Source organism: Apis laboriosa, unplaced genomic scaffold (genome assembly GCF_014066325.1).
Source record: "Apis laboriosa isolate Shangri-la unplaced genomic scaffold, ASM1406632v1 scaffold41_cov147, whole genome shotgun sequence".
NCBI classification, from domain to species: domain Eukaryota; kingdom Metazoa; phylum Arthropoda; class Insecta; order Hymenoptera; family Apidae; genus Apis; species Apis laboriosa.
Genome location: NW_025223220.1, coordinates 1,282,692 through 1,307,290, shown reverse-complemented (window position 1 = coordinate 1,307,290; position 24,599 = coordinate 1,282,692). Strand labels below are relative to the sequence as shown.

Genomic DNA, 24,599 nt, shown 5'->3' with positions numbered 1-24,599 from the left:
GATATAAATTCATCTAGGAATTTTTTTATAGTAATAGAATACTAAATTCTGGACATTTTTTAAAAATTAAAAAAATATTTACTTTTATAATATATACAATATACATAGATTTCGTGTATATATACAATAAATGTCAAAAAAAAAGAAAAATATAAAATGGTAATGAAAGTTTGGAAAGCCAACAAAACATTGGATTAACTTTGAGAAAACTGATTTATTAAGAAATAATAGATTGTTTGAACGAAGAAAGTTTGAAAACTTGATTAAATCTTACCTATCGTTTAAGAACAAGAACAAGATTGAAAGTAATATGCAACTTGAAATTAACTTGTGCAAATTAAAGAACTTAATATTTAAATGTTTATATTAAACTAAGAAAAAATTAAATTTAAAAAATATTGAATATTATTCTTTAAATGAAGATTTACATCAGAAAACTTATGAAACAACTAAAAATTAAACAATTTTTTTCAAATATAAATATTTATTACGTAAAAATTAATCATTATTAAGTACCATTGTTACATAAGTATTTTAATAAATATTATTAAATATTGTTATATTATTGTTACATATTATGTTCGGATAATCGATCATTTAAATGACTAAACTAATAATTATGTTCCACTGCAATTATTAATTTTTAAATTCCAAAAATTATCTTTATAACGAAATTTCTATAATTTATATATCTTAATTAGAATTTAAATCTATTTAAGTGAATATAATCAAAACATCTTAATTATTTAAAGCAGTTTTAAATCAGCTCGATCAATAACTTCATATGAATTAAGCACAAAATTAAATATAAAGAAAAAAACAGAAATATTAATAACAAAATAAATGAAATATATAAATAAACAAACAAGCATAAATTGCCATGAAAGAATAAAGAATAATGAGAAATACGATTAATTCAATTATTTCTACGAAACAATATCGTTCTCTAAAAAGTTGAATCATAAAATTATTCAACAAACATCGACCAATTATTATTCTATTATTCCAACGAATATGTACGATTATATTTGTTAATAAATGTATCAGTTTGAATATTTTATATTTTAACTATTTCGTAATTATTAAAATTATCAATAATTATAAATTTAATTAATTTTCATTTGTCCCAATTATCATGACGAAAATTTATTTTAACATTAAATCTATATTATAATACAAATTTAACTGTAATTTTTATTTATATTTAAATAAATTAAAATTTAAGCAAAGTGATAAAAAATACATAAGAAAGTTTCTTAAAAAATATTTAAATATTTAAACATAATAAATACGAATATGAATAATAAAAATAGACAGAAATTCTTTTAAATAAAAATCATTTGAAATAATTCGATTACTTGATTAAAACATTACTCTTTTTTTTTTTTTAAAATACTTCACTCAATTACTTCACTCAGTTATTCAAAACGAAAACTTGACTCACTTTTTCTGAGTATAACAATTCCTTGAAATACGAGTGTAATTTTATATGTGTTTTTTTGCGATTTTAAAATCGTTGCGATGATGATGTTATGACAAAATAGAAAATTATCTCTTATTGGAGATAATTAATCCTTTACAAAAAATGCTATTATATATATAATGTATATATATAATATATACAATGTCATTAAAATTACAATTAAATGAAATTAAATTAAGTTAAATTTCAATATATATTTCAATATATTCGATATTCAATTTCTACTAATAAAATTTTCATAAAACAATATATATTCTTTTACGTATACATAGATGATAAAAAATTCGAATCATGTTGAATATAATTCTCTCAAAAGTTTTAATTCGATTTTAGATATTTTTCATATGACAGAATCAAGTTAAACATAAGAAAATTTTAATAAGTAAATAATGAAGTTAAAACAATAAAAAAAAAACAGGCATGCACATATTAATCATCAATCCATTTCTTTTATCAATTTTAAATTCTAGATTTGTAGTTAGATTTGATTCTATTATGTGAGAAATGTTACTGAGAATTTACGAGAAATACTATTGAAACTTCTAAAGTTAACAAGACTTGTAAGTTTTGCAAGAGTAATCAAAACTTCTAAGAGTTTTGGAATTGTAGTAATTCGAATCTCCATGTTCTTTAAATCGTTTCGAAGTTGAGATTGATCCAAAAATAAAGAAATAAAATAAACATGTGCATAATATACAAGCAATATTTCAGGTAACACATTACACGTGCAGATGCGTTATGTTCCATAGAAGATTTATGTATCTCGAAACTTCCACATCCTTCAGAGCATATTTTAAAGTTTGCACCTGTGTCCGCGTGAAAATTATTCCACAATTTAAAATTCACTGCAGAATTTTAAATTTTTATACACTTATGTAACAGCTTGTGTCAATGAAAACACAAACACAGCGAAAGATGTGCTTCGAGATGATTAATCAAGACAGATGCGGTATTGACGCGTACGTAATCGTTGATGATATTAGATATATGTATAACATTACTATGTGTAGAATATCATATGCATTCAAACTATTAACGACACAATATATAATACGGAATGAGTTTAAATGAAATACATTTGATTGAGAAGTTAACGTGCGGAGATGAGAAACGAAGTTTCAAGCAATGTCGTTTCTATATTAATTGAAGGTTAAGGATATAAATATGGAAAGTGGAGAACTAAAATAGTTTAAAAAAACAGATGAATAAATATATAATAAAATATATAATTGCACAATAAAAATAATATTTTATCCTTTTTTAATTTAAATTTTGATCATTTGAGAGAAAAAATTGTTAAATATTCCTAATATTAATTATAATTTTTAATTTTATATTTAATTCTTAGAGCTTGAAACTTATTTCTAATATAATATAAATTTATATATTATTATTAATATAATTTCAGTTTCACATAATTATATATTTCAATATATAATATTAACTATTTATTGTAAAATCTCCTTTTTATATTGAACCATTTAAATATTATTATAGATATTCAATATTGATCTTTTATTTAATTCTTTATGTAGATTTTCAGAACTTGAATTTTTAAAATTTAACGAAAAATCTCTCTTCTATTTCTTTGTAATGAATAGATTTTATGTATATATAGGTATACATTTTTGTATTCATATACATACATAGGAAATAATTGAAAATAATATAAAAAATTATTTTATCAAAACAATTTTCTTATATAAATTGTTCGATATAAAGGGTGATATTGAGATAGTAAATAATTTTTTTGCAAGTGCAGTGATAGAAAGACATCGAGTTAATTTTTTTTAATGAAAATCTATTTTTTACTTATAATATAATAGCATTTTTTCAAGATAAATAAAATAATCTATCATATCATATATCATTCCAAAAAATATAATTTTAGCATAATGCACATAAATTAACGTCATTTGATACGATAAACCGAAACAACAATGTAGAATTTAGTTAATGATTAGCATTAATCTAACTCCTATGAATCTCATTAACATTGTTTTATCTAGAACGCGTAGCAATACATAGATGACGTCTGTAATGTTTTTTTTAAAATTATTGAAATTTCAAATTGTTAGTGATAACTTATATAATTAATTTTTAGCTTTTCTATACTCAATAATCGAAGATATGCTATAAAGTATTTTTGATGAATGAAGAACATATATTAAAATATGTATGAATAATACTGAATATTTATTTGAAGGAATTGTCTTGATCTTTCGGAAAAACCAAATATAATTCAGATATTTTCTTATATCAAGGAATATATACTAAACTATATACAAAATGTTGTAAGTAAAAATTATTGTTGACAACAATTAATCAACGTACATATCGACATACCGATAAAAACTCAAAAATTGTTTAACAATATATATACAGAATGATTGCAATAAGAATCGCGATTTTCGCAAATAAAACTGCAGTACAACTTAATATATATACTCAAATATATATATATATTCAAAATATATGTAATTGTAGATATATAAAATTTAAAAAAAAATATTTTGTAATTAAAATGTTTACAAGAATTGGATCACTATCATTCTTATCCAATAATTAACGAATCGAAACATATTGACACATTGTAGATAGCACGATCATATAGCATTCTATACTGTAAAAAAGATTCTTTACTGTAAAGAATGTTATCATGTGATACATCTTATAAGCATTATTATATAGTGAATAAAAAAAGTAAAAAAAATAAAAAAAACAAATAATATTTCATTTAAAAATCATTAATATCTATCCTATTGCTTGTTTTGTGTCAAACAATATTTTATTTTAAATAGATTACTCTATAGATATAGATATAACTTTTAAATCTATCATATTATGAGTGTTCAGAAATATTGAATGATGAGAATTAATAGCAAATAGTTTTTACTTTTAAAATATTATATTTTTATTTATAAAATTATAATGGATATTAATAATAGAATAAAAAAAAAGTTTTTTATGTATCATATACAATAAACAAATATAATTTGTTAAATGAAAGTTATAATACAATATCAATCAAGAACTTTCTAACCATACAAATATGGGTTAGTCATGCAACGTGGGTGACAGAAGAGATCTTGATTTGGTCACGTAATAGTGGAACTTCTACATTTAGTCACTCACTAACGCATTGTGAATGCACAAATTCTTTGTGAATGGTCAGTAAAAGATAATCAAGAATTTCATCATTGGCCTTGATTTAAAAAATATATCGAAGAAAAAATATTTTTTTAAGCAATTTCGATAATTTTTATATTATATAGATATATTTGTGAATTTCATTACTATTTCGCAACTAAATCATAAATTTTTTCGAAACTAATAAAACGAAATATTTATAGAAACAGAAAAATTTTTAATATTCTTTATTTCTTAAAATATATATTGTATTGCATTCTTGCAATAAATTATATGAATTACGTTCAAAAAAATAATTCTTTTTAAAAAATGATTCTATTAAATGGCGTGATATAGGAACAGAAATGCTTATTGTTCATTGGTCAAAATCGAATCTGATGAGTTAACGAGGAAAAATCTATATCTATAGAATTATTGCACAGCGATAAATACGTAGAAAAATGCAATAAAATGGGAATGTGACGTTGCATTTTTCACGTTAGATATTTAATATCAAAATAGCACGTCATGTTATTTTCAGGATATAGTAAGGAAATCAATTAGACAATTTATCATACATACATATTCAGAATGCATAAAACAAGAATGCATGTAAAAAAATTATAAGATATTTTTTCTTATGAATACATTTTGATTGCCAATGATTTATCCAACAATTATCTTATTTCAAATCCTCCGTATATTCCATCATTCATATTACTTTCTCAAATCATAACTATTTAATTCTAAACTCAAATCTAATATCTAAATATAACAAGCATCGTTTCCTATTTAACCAATAAGAGATCCTGCTAAAACGTTTAATTCGAAAATTTGAAATCCAAAAAAAAAAGGATCGAAGAAAAAGCATAGACAATAATCACATACAACAGCGTACATATACACATACATTTATATACATGTGAATCGGTAATAGAGGGACGAGGAACACTTTCGTGGTGTCGCTGAATTGCGGTTAGACGCGTATGCGTGTGCACGCGAAGCAGCCCGCAAGGCCAGACCACGAGAAGCCTCTTGATTGGTCGTACCGGCATCGTACGATGGTCCCGTCTCGTTATAAATAAGATCCGTTCCCTCACTCCCCACAACAATCACCCGAGGTGGCCCGGTATCGCTACGTCAGCACATATATACGTTTAACTAGATACACATGCACGTTGACAATATCGTGTGCACACATGAGTCGACCCTCTCTACACAGAAATGGAAAGACGAGGTGAACAACGAAGTGAGACATGCGTACGCCACAAGCGCGCTACCAAGATACAGCTCAGACGGTAACACAACAGGAAAGTGTATCGGGTTAATGAAACTTTCTAGCCGGCGCGATAGCCCTCCGCCGCGGCGGATTCTTTAATAACGATTTCCGCTTACGTGAGTGATTAAACATATCGATGTATATCGACGTGAAGCGAAAAGAAGCAATGTATTATCGACGATGCCATGAAGAAATATTAATAAAAATGCGAGATAATATGCTATAGAATATTTCGAGTAATGATTAGATCTAAGATTTTTTTTTTTTACTATAATTATGATTTAGTATAAAAAATATGATTTTTATTTCATTTTAATTTTTTATATCCTGAATTATTTTTGTTTCGATAAAAATTATTAATATATATTAGCGAATATCTTTTTTTTTTTCAAAATTAAAGAATGTTTTAACGATAGAAAAACATGATTGGATAATTCAAAAGATTGTATTATCAAAATAATAAATAATTATAGAAAATAAATGAAATATAAATTAAACAAAATTTAAATTATCTTAAGTTATTTTAATTTTTTAAAGTTAATTCTAATTTTTTTTTTCATAAAATGATATTTGTCATATTTTTTTGGTTATAATATATTATGCAAAATACAATGCTTGCAATAATTTGATATGTATGTATGTAATTAAAACAACTTAGTTGTTTTAAGTTAGTGAGAAGCTATTATACTTGGAATCGTGAGTTGTTCTGTAATGTAATGTTTGTTAAACTTTCCTAATTGTAACTTTCTATGAGAATACATTTTACACAGATTACGATTTGAGATTTGATAAAATAATGATAGTAATTTATTAATATAGAATGCAAAATATCATGATAATTATGAAATTCATAAAATTTATTCTATGATGAATCAATAAAATTTAAATTTTGTACATATGACATTTAATATCTGATATATAGGTATCTTCTGTATTTTCATTGACATTCTAATATATATTTTATTTTCTTTTTTTAATGTATATTTTATTTTATTCCCAGAAATATCAAAAAATTATATAATAATTATGTGATAAATATCAAAATAATATAAATATAGAAAAATAATAATTAAATAATTTAAACTAAAAGTTGAAAAATTTTCTACAAAATTTAATTTTTATAAAAAATAAAAAAAAATTTAAATATTATTTTTATCATTAAGTATTAAATTTATATTTGAATTTATATTATTACACTAAAAGTATAATATTCTAATGAATTTAATTATAAAAACTTACATTTTGTAATTAATATTGTGATTTAATTTTTTTAAAAATCAATGATTAAAATTTTAATATAAAAATTTTAATAATAATATAAAATTTTATAATAAAAGCTTGCTTACATTTAGTTAATCTAAACTTGTATTGTTTCATTCTATATGTATTATTTTATTCTATATATTGTATTTTTATGTTTTTTAATTGCAACAGTATTATTGAAAAAAAAATTTATTAATGAATATGATGTATTTATTTATAAGTAAGAAAATATTAATTAATAAAATTTCAATATTTGTGAAATATGTATCTCTTAAAATATTATTGAAAATAAATGTAAATATTTTTTATAATTATAAAATAAATATGAATATTCTATATATTTTTTTAAAAATATAATTCTAATTTAAAATATAAAAAATATAATTCTGATTTAAAATAAATGATTTGAACATTATTAAAATTTATAAATTTATTATTATTATTAAAAATTTATAAATTTTTATTTTATTCAGTTTTTATTATCCTATTTATATAAAATATATAAAATTTTATATATAAATTATATTTATACATAATTTATAAATAATTATATATAATCAATATAAAATTTTATATCAATATAAATTTTATATTGATTATATTGATTTATATCAATTATATTGATTATAATTTTATATATTCGATGATAAAAATTTTATATCAATATAAAATTTTAAACAAATTAACAACAGCTCAATATTTTTGCATTTTTTGCAATCAAAAAGTTTGATTAACTTGGTCTTGTTTCAAATTTTTATCAATCTCGATTTTTATTCAAAAACAAAAAGAACTTTAATGTATCGAGAAAAACTATAGTATAAAATTCAATTGAAAAAATGCATTGACAATAAATTTTCTTATATCTTTCTTTGATATAAACATGACATTTGTTTTAAACATACTTTAAATATATTATCATATACATATATTTTATTACATTTATTACATATTACATTAAAAGCAAATATGTATACTCAAAGATTTATTATTTTATAATTTATTTCAATAATAATTTATTGATTTATAATTCTTTTTCATAAAAGCGATTATTTGTAATCTATATAATGTATTATCATTCAAATATTCATTATCAATATTAACAAATTTTTTAAATTAATTTTTGATAAGATAATTGAAGAATATTTAAAATTTAAAAGTTATTATTTATAATTTTATTCCAATTATCTTTAATTGAACTGTTATCTTATAACAATTATCTTATAACAATTATCTTCAATTGAATACATTATATGATAAAAGTCAATAAATAAATCTTTTTTTGTCTAATCTACTGTTTTGAAACAGTACTTTTACAAATAGGATATTTAGACGCAATACATATCTATTTATTATATTAAATCTATTTAGTATATATCTAATATATTTTATACAGTGTCTCATTATTCATACAATTGAGCACAGAATAATTTTTCATAAAAATATAAATCGAAAATCAAAAACTTGTCGATTAAATCAAATTTGAAATTTTTTCAAATACAATTAAAACTAACTAATTTTCGATTGGATAGGAATAAACTATTAATAGGAGACAATTCTAGAAATAAAAATAAGCAAAAAAATGTTTTTATTTAAAAATTAGTTTTCGAGAAATTGAATTTAAAAATTTCTTGATTGTACATTTTCAATTTTACGATAATTTTCTCAAAAAGATTTAAGCAATAAAATTTTATACGTTTACATTTATTATAATTTTACATTATAATTTTACTTATATTTTTTACTTATTTTCTTATGTGAATAGGGAAGAATCGTATCGATCAATACTGGTTTTCATCTTTCATTATAATACTTTCCTTTTTAATAAAATGAATATAACATTATATGAATTAATATATTATATTTTTACGTATTAAAAAAAAAAAAAAAAAAAAAAGAATTAATTTCTAAAATTCTTCGAAAACGAAGAAGTTAAATGAAATAAACAAATTTTATTTTTTTTTTTATTTTTTCAAGAAAGAATCGTCCTTTACTCGATTATATCATCAATAACATATTGTACAGTTATATTATAAAAAATTTTAAATTATTTATTGGATAATAAATATTCAATAGAGAATAGGGTAAAGAATGGAATAATGATAATAAAATAAAATATCCGGTTAATTCGCAAACAACAAACATCGAATAATATCACTATGTAAAAACGCATCAGAGCAATGAAATCATTTACGTGACAATGAATGCTTTATCACTTGAACCTCGTTTCTGCAGACTAAACACAGACGACCAGAGATACGTAATCCGTTACGTATAAGGCGTTATCTATATTCTTGTCACTGTATCTCGAATATATTCTCTTTAAACTTTTTTTACATTAGATAAAAATTGGTACATAATCAATGAGACTGCATCGAACGAAAATGAATGAATTTTTTATGAAATAATTGATTACACAATAGTATTTCTTAATATTATATTATATTCGTATTGAAACGAAATTAAATTTTCCATAAATATGATTTTCAACGAGAAAAAAATCACAATGATTTCTTTGAAATTAGAAATCTGAATCTTGGATATTTTAGAAAAAAAGGAATATTTTTATTGAAAAAAATGATTGAAAAAATACTAAAGTTTGTTTTAAGATAATAAAAATTTTTAATCGATTTCTATACTTTTTGATAATATTTTATAATTACAAAAATTTTATAATTTAGAAAAATAAAAATTATATATAATTTAATAGAAAAAAATCGGTTGAAGATAAAACAAATTCTAAATAAAACATTCATTTATTTTCACAAATATGAATTATTATTTATCAACAAGATAATTATAATTATAATTAATGAATATAATATTATAATTAATGAAACAGACATGACGTCATAAGAATGACGTAGTTTTCAAATGTAGATAATATTTTCTTTATTTCGTAAAAAATATTTAAAACTGTTTAAATAACAATATTATATTATATAATCATATTATCTTATTAAAATTTTTGCAATAATTTTTTTGCAATAATGTTTTTCTGGCATTCAAACAATATTCATTAATTAATATTAATATTCTTTTGCTAACAATATGTTTAAATTTTTATTTCTAATATTCAAAATTAATATCTATAAATATACCTAATTGATTTAGATTGGATATAAATAATAAATATTTTTGATAGTATACATTTGCTTTATCTTTTGTTAAGAAATTATCTTATAGTACGTAAAACACTTTTGATAATAAACAACAGCAAAAAATATATTGTTTAAGCTAAGTAGTATCAATAAGAAATGTTTGTAAATATTAATCAAGACGTATGTCATTATAGGACTTTGTCATTTTATAGATCTTGAAGGTTATTATGAACGTAAATAAAGTCATTGACGCATACTTTCATATTAAATAAACAAATATATAATATTCGATTTAAAAATATAATTTAATATGTAATTGTAAATTAAAAATAATCTTATATATTATTATATAGAATTAATTATATAGAAAAAATCACCGCTTTCAATGATTTTTGAATGTTGTCGAAATCAATATTTCGAATAACTTTTTTTTTATACATATACATACAATGATACATAATTAATACAATAAAGATTGAATCGGTTAATTTTCCTCACTTAATCGCAAAATTGTGACAGGCTGAAATATATTTAATCTGAGTCCATATCGAACTTGGATATTTCGCAAAAATTATCTTCTTGTTGTAGACAGTTTAATCCATGAAATGTAAGAATAAAATATAAAACAACTTGAATGACAGAAATAACAATGATCCATATTACAATAATATAGATACAAAGTATGATATCATCATAACTTTACTTATTATAATTTCAATTGCTCGCACATTATTTTATATTTTATTTTCACATTTCACGGATAGATAATAACGATATAATGATTTCTGCTCGATTATACTCGATTGGAATTGAGATATCTCAAGTATTATAATTCGTAATTCATACTATTACAATTCGTAAGAAAATAATTTTTTGACCGATTTTTATAATAATTTTTACTTCTTGTATACATTGCCTGTTGCATTTTTATATTAATCTTGTTGTATCTTTGTATTAACAAATGTGTTTATATTAATATGTAATATGTTTATATTAACAAAGATAAATGACGGTTTCATGCTTACAAAAACATCATGAATACATATGTACAGATAAAATTCTACATAAATAATAGTAATGTTTTTTTTGCAAATATCTCGAAAACTAATATTAAATGGTGATTACGTGTATAAAAAAAGATATGAAAAAAAATATTCAAAATGTTAATTTATATATATATTTAAAAATTATTGAAAAGAAATATGACATTCTTTTTATATAATTGACAACTTGAGTATTTATGCCGAAATATTTTTTCAATATATTCTATTTGATCAATCAAAATATTTACCAAAATATTCTATTCGATCAGAGAATAATAAATATGATTATCAATTTAAAATAATAAATTAGAATATAGAATAAAAATGCAAACGTGCAAATGTTATTACTCGATTATGAAATTGTTTTTCATGAAAATGCGCTCCATTGATACACCATGAATAATTTTAATGTCCTCTTTACATAATTATTTTTATTGAACGATCAATGATAGAAAGTAATTTATTTGTAGAAGATTCGTAACGAATTGCAAACAAAACTGTTGACATTCGCTCGAGAAAATTGGTTCAACAGATACAATTTTAAAGTAGAAATCAGAATGGGCTGATCCGTGAATTTGTTCAATCGTTTTCATTCGGTTCCAAAATGTTATAACATTCATACATTTTCGAACCAATATATATATATATATATATATGTATCAGAAAAAAAGAAGCAATGAATATGTTTATTATAACATTAAGTATATAATATAATAAATAGCACAAGTGAATATTCGATAAAAAATTATTGATATAATAAATTATTTTATAAAAATATAATTAATTATAAATAATAATTTTATAAAAATATTTTAAAACGTGAAATCTCTATTTTTACAATGAATTCTTTTTTTTCAAAAATGGTTCTATCAAAATGGTATATCATATAAAAAATAAAAAAAATAAAAAAAATTTCTTCTCAAAAATTTCTGAAAAATTCAATCAGTAATAGAAACATTAAAAATTTTTTTGATTGAATTTATAATAAATCTAAAGTTTCTTATTTACAATGAAAAGTAAAATTTTGAATATTAGAATAAAATAATAGAATGAAAGTTTGTTTAAATTTATATCGTTTTAAGCTATATACTTGAGAAAAATTGATAGAAAAAAAATGAAAAATCATTTAACAAATTCAATTTATATAATTAAGTTTGATGTATTTTTTACTCGGAAAAAAAGATGCAATGGATATGCTATTTTTATTTTGTTATAATAGTACATATATATAGATATATATGTACTATTATGTATTATTATGTACATGTAATATATATATAAAAATATTTAATCCAAAAATTATTTCTTATGTTACGCATGAGAACTTATTTTTAAATAAATTAAATTTTAAAGAAAAAAATTAATAATCAAATAAACAAAATTATCGATAATTTTTTTTTTTTAATAAAATCATGAACTAATACTGTAACAAAATTTGTAACAAAATAATTTTCAAAAATTTACTTTTCATTATTAAATCTAAATGTTAACTTTAAATTTCAATAATCATCTAAAAAAATGAATTTATACTCAAAATAAAATCATATGATAATTAAATTTGTTGACCGATAAATTAAATACTGTAATATATTTTAATAATCTGAATGTGATAATGTTTGACTTAATGTTTATTATCTTCACTATGGTAGACAACACGACGACAATAATATTGCCATCATATTGCCGTCATTACTCAGTGAGAACTCGATACTATGATTCTGCATTACTTGAATTTAATGGCAGCAATAACAGCAGATAATAGTAAGATAATATGTATACGTTTAGACAAATCCAATATGATAATCTTTGCTCACACGAATTACATACAAGTAATCTATGAAAGATAATGGTCTACATATACGAATTAAAGCAAAAATAGAGGCGAAAAAAACAGATTTCACGCCGGATACGCATATCACTGACATTAAATTAAGCTTTCAAAATACGATTCTGAAATGGACAAATTCTCTGCTAACTACTTTTGATTAAAATCAAGAGCATTTGTTACATTTAACAGCTTTCTGGAAAAATATTATAAGATTAATTAGAAGAATTAGTTATTATATATCTAATATTATAGCGTATTTGTATTATGATTATCAGATTGTTGAATTTCAATTTTAAATTTCAATAACTAAAAAAATATTATATACACAAAGCTTTAAAAAAAAACTATATTTTATAATAAAGCATATTTTTTTCAAACAATCATAAATTCAAAAATCAAATATAGATACAATATTAACATATTTATAATATTTCATTAATATTTCATTAAAATAAAAGATATTAATAAAACATAAAGATATAATAATTTTTCGTATAATAGAATATGTATAGAATATATGAATAAAATAAATTGTTAAATGAATATACAAATGAACAAAATGATCATTTTATTCATTGATTTTAAAACTTATAAAAAAATATTAATATTTTTACAATACTCGAAGTTCATTTGATTATATAATTAAATCAATTATTTTTTATTTGAAAAATTCTAAAAAATTTTCTAAAAAAACATTCTAATGAATTTTCTGAAAAATTCATTACAAAAATATTATCATGAATCATAAAATATGGAAATTTAATATTCTGACTATTTTTAGAAATATAAATTTTTTCCTTATCTTTTTTCTACCTTATATATTATTGATTAAAAAGAAAAAAAGAGAGAATCTCTTATCTCCTTTAATTTTAAGTATCTTGTCAAGTCGAAAAGTTTATGCAAATTTATATTTTTTTAACATAAATAAAAAAATGAAATCTAAACAGAAATTTCTTTCATCAAAATATCATAGCAAAAAGTGTTTTATTTTATACATTTTTAATATTTTTCAATATTATATCTTTATATCTTCAAATTTCCTACAAATGCATAAATACGTTTTATCGCAAATTTATAAAATTATTAAAAAAATTATTGCATAACATAATTCACAAAAATCAATTTCATTGTTTGCTATACTAAAGCAAAATGACCGATGTCTAAATGAGTCTTGGCTCTGTTTAATATGGCGACAGATGAATGACCCTGCCAAAACAACCCTGCTTTTCACGTGCCAAAAAATTTCTTGGTCACGAGACTTTTTTCTTGGATATACCGATATTGTATGCGTTCACGATATGCAATTTCACACAAGTTCACGATAATTATAAATAATTACAAACTCAAATAAAATTAATTCAAATATTAATTGAAATATAATTTATGAATAAACTATATTTACAATTTTAAAATTTTATTTGTTTCGAAGAAAAATTACATTGAGAATTATATGTATTTTTCATTGAATCATAATAATAATAATTAAATATATTAGTTCGTAAAAACAATGCATATAAGAGTACAGAAAACGATTTATGAATGATCCATATTGATCATCGTTATTGTAAAAAAAATATGAATATATTAATTAGAAAAATATTTTATTACAAATATATTATTCTTCAATTTATAACTTGTGTTTTAATTTTGAAAATTTTAATATATAAATCGAATTAATTGTCATTTGAATAACATATGTAAAAATGAAGTATCATTGAATATGGCAAAACTTTAATTATATTCATAAATTACTTTAAATTGTCATTATTTCTACCAACAAATATCAATTAAAATTAATAAAGATACAAATTTAAAACAATTTCATGGTACTGTAATTGAATTTTGAATTTGCAATCGAAAGAATATTTTGTTTTACTTCAGCGAATTTAATTATTCAATCAATTATCACTTCCATCAAAATTAATAATGAAAATATTTATATACAGATATACATATATATTTATATACAGATATAATATAGTGAATTCTACTAAACAGGATTTAAATAGCAAATAAACTTCTAACCTAAATTATATGAAATTTGTATTCATTAAGTATTTCATCAAATTAAATTAAAAAATTCTTATAATAAATTATAACAAAAGTTAAATATATTTATTCACAAATAAATTTTATCAAATATATATATATATATATTACTTATGTAACTATTTATAAAATATTAATAAATTAGTTTTGAAATTTTAAAAATTAAAATTAATAATTTATAATATATATTTAAATATATAATAGATATAAAGTATTATACAATTAAAAAATATTAACAATTATAAAAATTAATTATTAAGTATACATACATAATAAATACTTAATAATAATTTTTCCATCTACAGATTTTTAGTAATTTCAAGAATAAAAAATCAAAAATTAATATTGATTGATTGAATTATAATTTTAATATTGACCAAACATACACGTTGAAACATGCAAATTAAAAGAAAAAAAAAAAAGAAATTCTAAATTCGAGTAACATTCGATAAGTAAAAACTGGATTGCAATAATACCATAACTCAAATTTTCGGTCAATTATCAATTAAAATATTAAGAAGAAATATGATCGAAATTAATGATACAATCATTTAAAGGCAAGATTTTTTACGTATAATTCTTAAAAGATTACGTATATATTAAAATATTTCATTTGATTTCATTTCATTCATATTATTATAATATATATAATATATATAATAATATATTCATTTATAATATATATTATATATATTATAAATAATATATTAAATAATATATTAAATAAAATAATATATTATATATAATATATAATATATAATATATATTCATTATATAATATATAATATATTCATTTTAAATGCATATATATATTCTCGCATTTGAAATATTATGCACATTAGAATAATATAATCCGTGATAAACAATTATTTATTTTATTATTACTTATTTTGAAATAATATTATATAATGTCTGATATTTATAGGAAATCTTAAAATCAACAGATCGAATTTTTTCCACGCGCAGATTCGTTCTACATTGTTTCCCATATTCATCGAAGAATTTTCACACGTTGATTGCACTATAAAAAGTATATGTGCAAAAAATAAAAATCGTTGGACAAACGGAATGGTAGAATGGAGAAGAAATGAAAGTGATATAATACGATATTACATTGTTCCAAAATAAGCAACAGTCTTTTATCTCAAAATAAACAAATCGCTATCGCTATATTATTCGAAATCAGTCAGAAACTGAGAAATCCGAAAACAAGTGAAAAATCCATAAAAACGAGAAACCGTAGATCTTTACATCCGTTCAAAATCAACAGTATGAGACAGAATGAGACACTATTCTATTCTTTTCCAAAGAATAAAACTCGATTTATTCTCTCTACGACTTGTCCTCGTTCTTCCTTCGAGCAAGCCGAATAATATTATCCGCAATAAACCACTATTGTTTGAACTATTATTTGGTTTGAAACAATATTGTGATGACAAACATCTGATGCTTACAGAAAATCTTAAAATCAACAGATCGAATTTTTTCCATGCGCAGATTCGCTCTACATGTTTAAATTTTCACACGTTGATTGCATCGTAAAATATATATGTACAAAAAGTAAAAGTGATTGACAAGTGGAACGATAGAATAATGGAGAAGAAACGAAAGTAATCGAAACACGAAATGTCAAAAGCATAGAGGTGACGTCTGACCCAGTATATAGAGGTTAGGTTGTTGCGTCGTTATTTGTGGCTATAATTAAAGGGGCCAAGTTTTGATATCTCGAGGGTAACTTTTAGACTCTGATTGTACAAAGTCGGCCAACAGTAGTTAAATTGTAATTGACTCGGGAGGATGTTGATCTTCTACTCTCTTCTATCTAAAGAAAGAACTATCTTAATTAAATTCCATGTATTCTGTATGTTAATCCCTATTCTTATCGTAATTTTGATCTAAAGAAATATATAAATTTTTTATAATATTCTTTTAAATTTCGTAAACACGCATCTATCATTTTTCGTGCGAAATCTATTTATTGATGAATCTAATTGGAAGAATGAGAGGTATTCGATAATTGATTGTAACTGAAATGGTTTGTTTCTCGAAACAAACAGATAGGAATTGAAACATAAGGATGAAAATTTTTTTAAGAAGATGAAAATTTGCGGAAGATAAGTCTGTTACGAAGCACGGTGTGTGAACTTCAGTTGACGATTTAAACAAGAATGAATAAGTTGAATGGCCATTGTTCATATTCATTTGTGACCATGCTTTTGAAACGCTTTTTACTTCCTGTGACCCTTAAAGAATAATTATGCAATATTCTTGAAAGAATTCTTTGAATATACAATGGCTACTTTACTTCATTCAAAAGAATGGATTTCTAATTCAAAGATGGGTTATTTGTATATTAGAGGTCAAAAAACAAGTATATTATGCAAGATTTTCTACTAATGAATAAAAAAATGATAATGCATCTTTAAAAAATGAGTAAAAAAAAAAGCATACAACAAAAATGAAGTCTTCAATAATAATATTTCTGTTTTCAATAATAAATAATTTTCTCACCATATATTAAGAATATTAAGAATCTTTTGAAACCAATAACAATAGATACAATGACATGAAATACTTCAAAATATCACATATTATTTATAAAGATTCTTTTAAATTTTTTAAAGATACATTAAAAATATATTTATTAGGGAAAGTCGGATAATTTCAGTCAGTTGCTAATAAATTGTTTTTATTTGTAAAAAAAAAAAATGCATTGTTTGATTTTGTATAATACTATCATTCATGATTGTCAGACAAGAATCTACATTATCAAAATTTAACATCATATTTTCATTTACGTATTAAAGAGAGAGAAAGTTAACTGGAAAGAAATTAACACGATTGCTACTATTTATTGTACGTATTAAGAACGATTTCAATAGTAAATTGTGGTTTTTATGGTCATATTAAATATCATGAATTTTATCGTCGTCGAATTGTCATGGCATTGACTTTGGTATTAATAAGATATCACGCTGTCATGTACTGTCATACAATATATCATACGAAACTCATGACATTTAATTCCCTTTCCTATTAACTTTTTCTCCTTCTACTATTCCCAAATGAGAATATAACATCATTATATTCTGAAAATCAAGAATCTATTAATAATGTGATTAATTAATATTGTTAATAATAAGCATTAAGTTATTTACCGTATCTTAAATAAAAGCTTTTATTTTTGTGTAACTTATGTATATATGAATGTTTTCGAATATAAACTTATAATGATCGATTTTTAAACAAGATAAATTAGTACTTGAAATTAACATTAATATAAATTATTGATGTTAATCTTATCAAATAAATATTTCTATTTTTAATTTCATATTTGGTTTTTAATGACATTTAAATTTAATTCAATATATTATTTCAAATATTTGAACGTAAGATACATGGTAATAGAAAGTACAAACGAGGCAAATTAGATTCAAGAATGTCTATCTATATTTTATTAGCTTATGAAACTAATAAATTATAAAAAGCTAATAAATTATAGAATTAATAAACATAAATTATCAATATAAATATTTAGTGATGAAAATAATTCAGATCTATCCCTAATTTTTTTATTAATTTTTTTTATCTTTTTTATTAGAAAAAAGAACATAATTTGTATTACCTTCCTAATGGATAAAATTACTTTTCTTGATTTTTAGATTTTTAATTTTGTTACAATATAAATTTATTTCACCATATTAATAGATACTACATATATCGATATGAATTATGATTTTTAAAATATATAATATTTTTTAAATTTAATAGATAAATTTAATATTTTTTACTGTATGAATATTTTTTTTTTCAAAAAAAACTATTAGAATTGCCAAACGCATGAAAATCTAGAAGATATTCATTAACAATTCAAAAGATATCTGCAATTAATCTGAAATATTTAGAATGTCATTGTCAATATTAGAATCATTTCTAGGACTATCTATGATATTACTTGATCTACTGAACAAAATTTTAAGAATTAAAATAATTATTATATATTATTAAAATAATTTTAAGAATTAAACCATTACATATTTTGCATATTTTGCATATTGTTACCTTAAAAACGATAAATATTTCAATCTTCTATTAATACTTTCTATTATATTCAAAGTATATATATTTATTATTTGCAATTAATAAAATCCTAAAAATCCTTTGAAAAAAATACAGGTTTGAAAATAGACATATTGACCAAAAACACATACAGTACAAATAAAATCATGACACCATATCATTGAACAAAAGAAGAGAAATGCTCTTCCTGTCTCTCTACTGTGAAACTTTTTGTTAATTGCGAACAGCATAATTGCGAATAGCATTCATTTACAAGAATATATTTATAAATATATTTATAATATGATTTTATTCACAAAAATGTAATTTACGGCGAATGTAAATTATGTTTCTAAAATTTCTTAAAATTTTTATACTAAAGCTGAGAATGAAAAGTATATATATATATATTAATATAGTTAATATATATATACTAACATATATCAATATATATTAATATATATTATATATTAATATATATTATATATTATTATATATTATATATTATTATATATTATATATTATTATTATTATATATTATTATTATATATTATTATATATTATATAATATATATATAATTATATATATTAATATATTAATATAATATTAATATAGTTAACATAATTTTTAATTTCCCATTGTGATCAATATAATGTTTACCGAATCCTTATTTTTTTGTATGTGTATATGCTATATTGACCTATATTTTCTACGATTCGATACTTAATTAGATATTTAAAAAAATAATGTTTATTCTTTTATGAATTCATAACGAATTCAGTAACGATTTTTTTTTTTTAGAATTCCAATTATTATTTTATTTTTTTACTATTTCTTTTCATAATAAATAAAAGTTTAAATTTTTCTTTTTGTATTTTATTTTATTATATTTTTATTTTATTTTATTATATAAAATCGATTTAACATTTCCATGGATTTTACATTCGTATATACTATGGAATTTATATCTCAAAAGCTATAAAACTCAAAAACATTTTTTTAAAAAATTTATTCTACGAGTAATACATCTAAAATTATTTCGAAAAAAAAATAAAAAAAAATAAATAAATAAAATAAAATAAAATCAATTAAAATTTTGAAAACATTTTCACAAGTTATATAATTATTATAATACAGAAATAAATATTATATAATTATTTATAAGCATATAATATAAATAATAATATTTGATTAATAGTGAATGAAAACACTGAATGAGAATTCATTTCAACATTGACAGAACAAAAAATAATACTAAGATGATCGGACATTCGCTTATCTTGCCTAAAAACATAACCATATGGTTGGTTTCGAAAAGAGAAATATATGGAATGTGTATAAATACTTATGCACATTGAAAAACCAGATCTTGCGAGAAAAAATAGCGGAGATAAAAATAAATCGAGGATAATTTTAAAACTTAAATAATAGTTCTGTGTGTGAATTTGAAAAAAACCTTGACGCGTTCTTCAGTATGTACTCCAGGATAGCGATAGAATCGATCGAAACAATTGCCTTCTTACATTAAGTTGACCTCTTACATTAAGATAGAAAATAGGCCTTTAAGATCATTGAAATTATTGACATATATTAGTCATAGTATTAAATTAATTTTTTAAGATTCTATTTATCTATTTCTTTATTATATATTATAAATTAGATATAAATAAATTAAAAAACAAGATTTTATGATATAATATGATTTTAATATTAAATTAAATTATAAATAAATAAAATTAATTTGTATATAAATAATAAAGAATGAGAAATTAATAAAAAATGTCTATTTTTTTTTATTTTATATATTTTTTATATAAAATGAATTTTATTGCTAGCAAATAAAACTATAGAATCTTAAATCATTAAAAATTATAAAGTAAAAATGTCCATATGAGATGATTTTAATCATTTGATATATATTAGTTAAAAAAAATTATGCTTAAATGAGAATTTTTTACGTTTTACATTCTATATAGTAGTATCTATAGCATATCTATATATAATGAATGAATATTATGAATTGAAATATATTAAAAAATATTACTAATAAATATTCGTTATATAAAAATTTTATAATCTAATTCTAAATATAATAATATATTCATTATATTTAATATATTATATCTAACATATGCAGAAAATATATACGAGATATGTACAACGTAAATAATATGCAGCATGCAAAAAATATACAAAATTAAATATATTTCTTTAGAATCCTCAAATGAAAAAACAATTTTTATTTCATTTTTCATTTTTTAAATTATTTTTTATAAAAATATAAATATTTGCAATCTATTATTATGAATATAATTATAATTTTAATATTATAGTTATAATAATAATTTTAATATTAATTAAAAAATATATATATATAATAATATAATTTAATATTTCTTATCCATATATTTCTATTTTATACAATATAAATAGTTTAAATTTTTAAATGATTTATGAATGTTTGTAATTATGATTATAAAAATCAATTAATTAATTCGTATTATAACTCTAATTATGAAATTTATTCAATAAAAAATAATAAGAATAAAATATTCTGCTTTTTTTTTTTACTAAAATTTAATTTTCATTGCTCAATGAAATTTTTAATTTTTAATTGTAGATTTAAAATTATATTTATTATTTAAAGGAATGAATAAAATATTTAATGACGGAGAAAAATAATTTTTAATTGATTTTTAAATTACTATTTCAAGAAAAAAACAAATTGTCAAACATCTGTTTATGAAATTATTTTTGATGATGTGTTTTAAAAAAAAAATATTAAAAAATGGCAAATTTTCTTGATTAAATTACATGAGAAAAAAAAATAAAATTAGTTTGTTCAAGAATTTCAAGTATCGGATTAGTCCCATCGCTACACTGTTAAGGTAAGGCCAGGCGCACGCCCATCTAAACGTCCAATCACTAACCGCGACGTCATCTCGTACGATGTAACGGAGAGACTCACCCACGTGGTAAGCATCGTGTTATTTTAGTATCGCATCGCGAGAAAATCTACCGATTACGTTCTTGTTCTCAAACGATCATTCTAGAATCTCATGACTAATCTTTTTACAATCGTGACACAATCGTGATGATTTTTTCACCTTATTAGAAATGACATTTTTTTTTCCACATCAATTTTAATAATATTTCATTCAAAATTAATGCTAATGAATAACAAAGCTATTACAACTGCGCAATGTATGGCGAGGTTAGTTTTTAACATGTTGCAATTGAATCTAGCATTTCATTTAATTGATCAATTAAACATTATTTAAAAAAACAAAATTATATCTTACTTCCAACAATATTTTTCTCTGTTTATATTTTTCATTAATTATGATATTTTTAATGATTTTTAAGAAATTCGATATTAATATGACGAAAACATTGATGAATGAAATATATTGCTATAATTGATATAATAAAAATTTAAAATTAAAACTGTAAATTGAACTATTTATGCGGTTAATAAATTGTACGTCAGATAAATTTGACTGATGAATGAAATGGATACAGCGAATATTGCGTAGGTCAGTTAATCATTTAGATATCGAGACGCTGTGAAACATGTAAACAAATTTAGAATTTATGTAAGAATTCATAAAAAAATAAGAATTTTCATGATATATCATAGGCAACTATTAAAATTACAATTACGAAACACATCGAGTAGAATGAAAATATCTAAAGATAGAACATTCACGCGACCTTTAATGCATTCTTCTAGTATTTCATTTCTTCAAATTAACATATTTGAAAATTAAATTGTAACTTCCACGATATTCTCTTTGATACAACGAAAATTGCATCAACATCACTTTTAACGTGCTACACTACGTTAGCCGTTAGAAAACAAAATTTTTCAAATACAAATACATACACCTTTCCTTGAAATATCACATTCAACAAATCGAGTTTGATTGTCTGATTCAAACTTTGTTGACTGAAAATCAAATAACCTTGACATCTTCGAGACCACTCGAAAAATTCACGAGATGAAAAATAAATAAAAGATATACACATATAATAATTACTCACATGAATAAAATGTAGTAACAATCAGGGCTAACCAGGATAGTTGTTTCTCCATAACTTTTCTCATTTCTAAACTATCTTGATGACAATGGTTTCACAAATTTAATCTTTTAGATTCACTAGTGAAATTTGTGATGTATAGAAAAATTTAAAAGACTCTTTCGCACACCGACAAATCTTATCAAAGCTTTAACATACGTCGCTTTGGAACTTTATTTTTTTGAAAAGAACGCGCCACATGCACGTTTAATTTCTCTAACACGTAAACGTTATTCTTAACTCACGAAGATTATCATACAATACATACGATCCGTACTTCGCAACCGGCTGTGCACGACTAACTCATGGAAATGCATTTTGGCGGCATAAAGCTTTGAAGGCATGCCAAGTGCGCATGCGCGGATCGCTCACGCCACCAGACTTGGTGGGGTATTGAAACTTCTTTCTCTTTCACTATGACTCTCCGATATTTTCTCCGTTACGCTGTTTTGTCAAAGTATGCTGATGTCGATATCATTACAGCTTTCGTTTCGAGCAAGATCATTAATTGAAAACCTTCCCGATATGACGACGGAATAAGACCTTGTATTACCACGAGGAATTTAATTAAGAACGTGCTTTCATTGTTGATAGACAATAATAACGGATAATTAGCGGATTTAGTGGAATACTTACACAATCTACCTGCAAATGCAATCTCTGATCTTGATGATATGATCTTTTGCATTTCGTGAAATGTTACAACGACAAGCATTGATTTCAATAAAATTTTAATTATGTTTAAATTTTTTTAATTGAAAATAATAGTTCCATTATGACATTCCATAATTCCAATTATGAGTCTCCTTAGAAAATTATCTAAAAATTAATTATCAATTTTTTATATGTTTAAAGTTATATAATTTCATTTAAAATGAATCAAAATATAAATAAAGAAAAGTAAAGTGAAATAGAATATTAACAATAAGAATATTTATTCTACTAAAAAAAAAAAATTCATTGAATGTCTTGAATAAATCTTTCTGTTTATATAACTATTAGAAAATAAAATTTCTTTAAAAAAAAATAAAAAGAAATATTTTTAGTATATAAATACAAATAATATTTTTTAAATATCAAAGTATATATAAGTATATATAAGTATATATAAGTATAAATATCAAGTATCCTATTTTGTTTCATAGATGCAATTATATAATCTTAATTTTCTTATTATTATATATCAGATCATAAATTTTTATTAGATTCTATCTATCTTATATTAGATATTTATCATTTTTCTTGTATATTATTGTTTTTTATTTATTCAATGATATTTTTTTGTAC

General features: G+C 21.2%; 1 protein-coding gene across 1 annotated transcript in view; it reads right to left on the bottom strand.

The window, feature by feature from the left end:
- LOC122716003 overlaps window positions 1–23,562 on the bottom strand; it is an 86,007-nt gene extending 62,445 nt beyond the window's left edge. The window contains exon 1 of the mRNA XM_043938673.1: window positions 23,277–23,562. Within this exon, the coding sequence (XP_043794608.1) occupies window positions 23,277–23,340 (64 nt within the window). The 5' untranslated portion in view covers window positions 23,341–23,562. The remainder of the gene's footprint in view (window positions 1–23,276) is intronic.
- Between the last annotated feature and the right edge of the window lie 1,037 nt (window positions 23,563–24,599).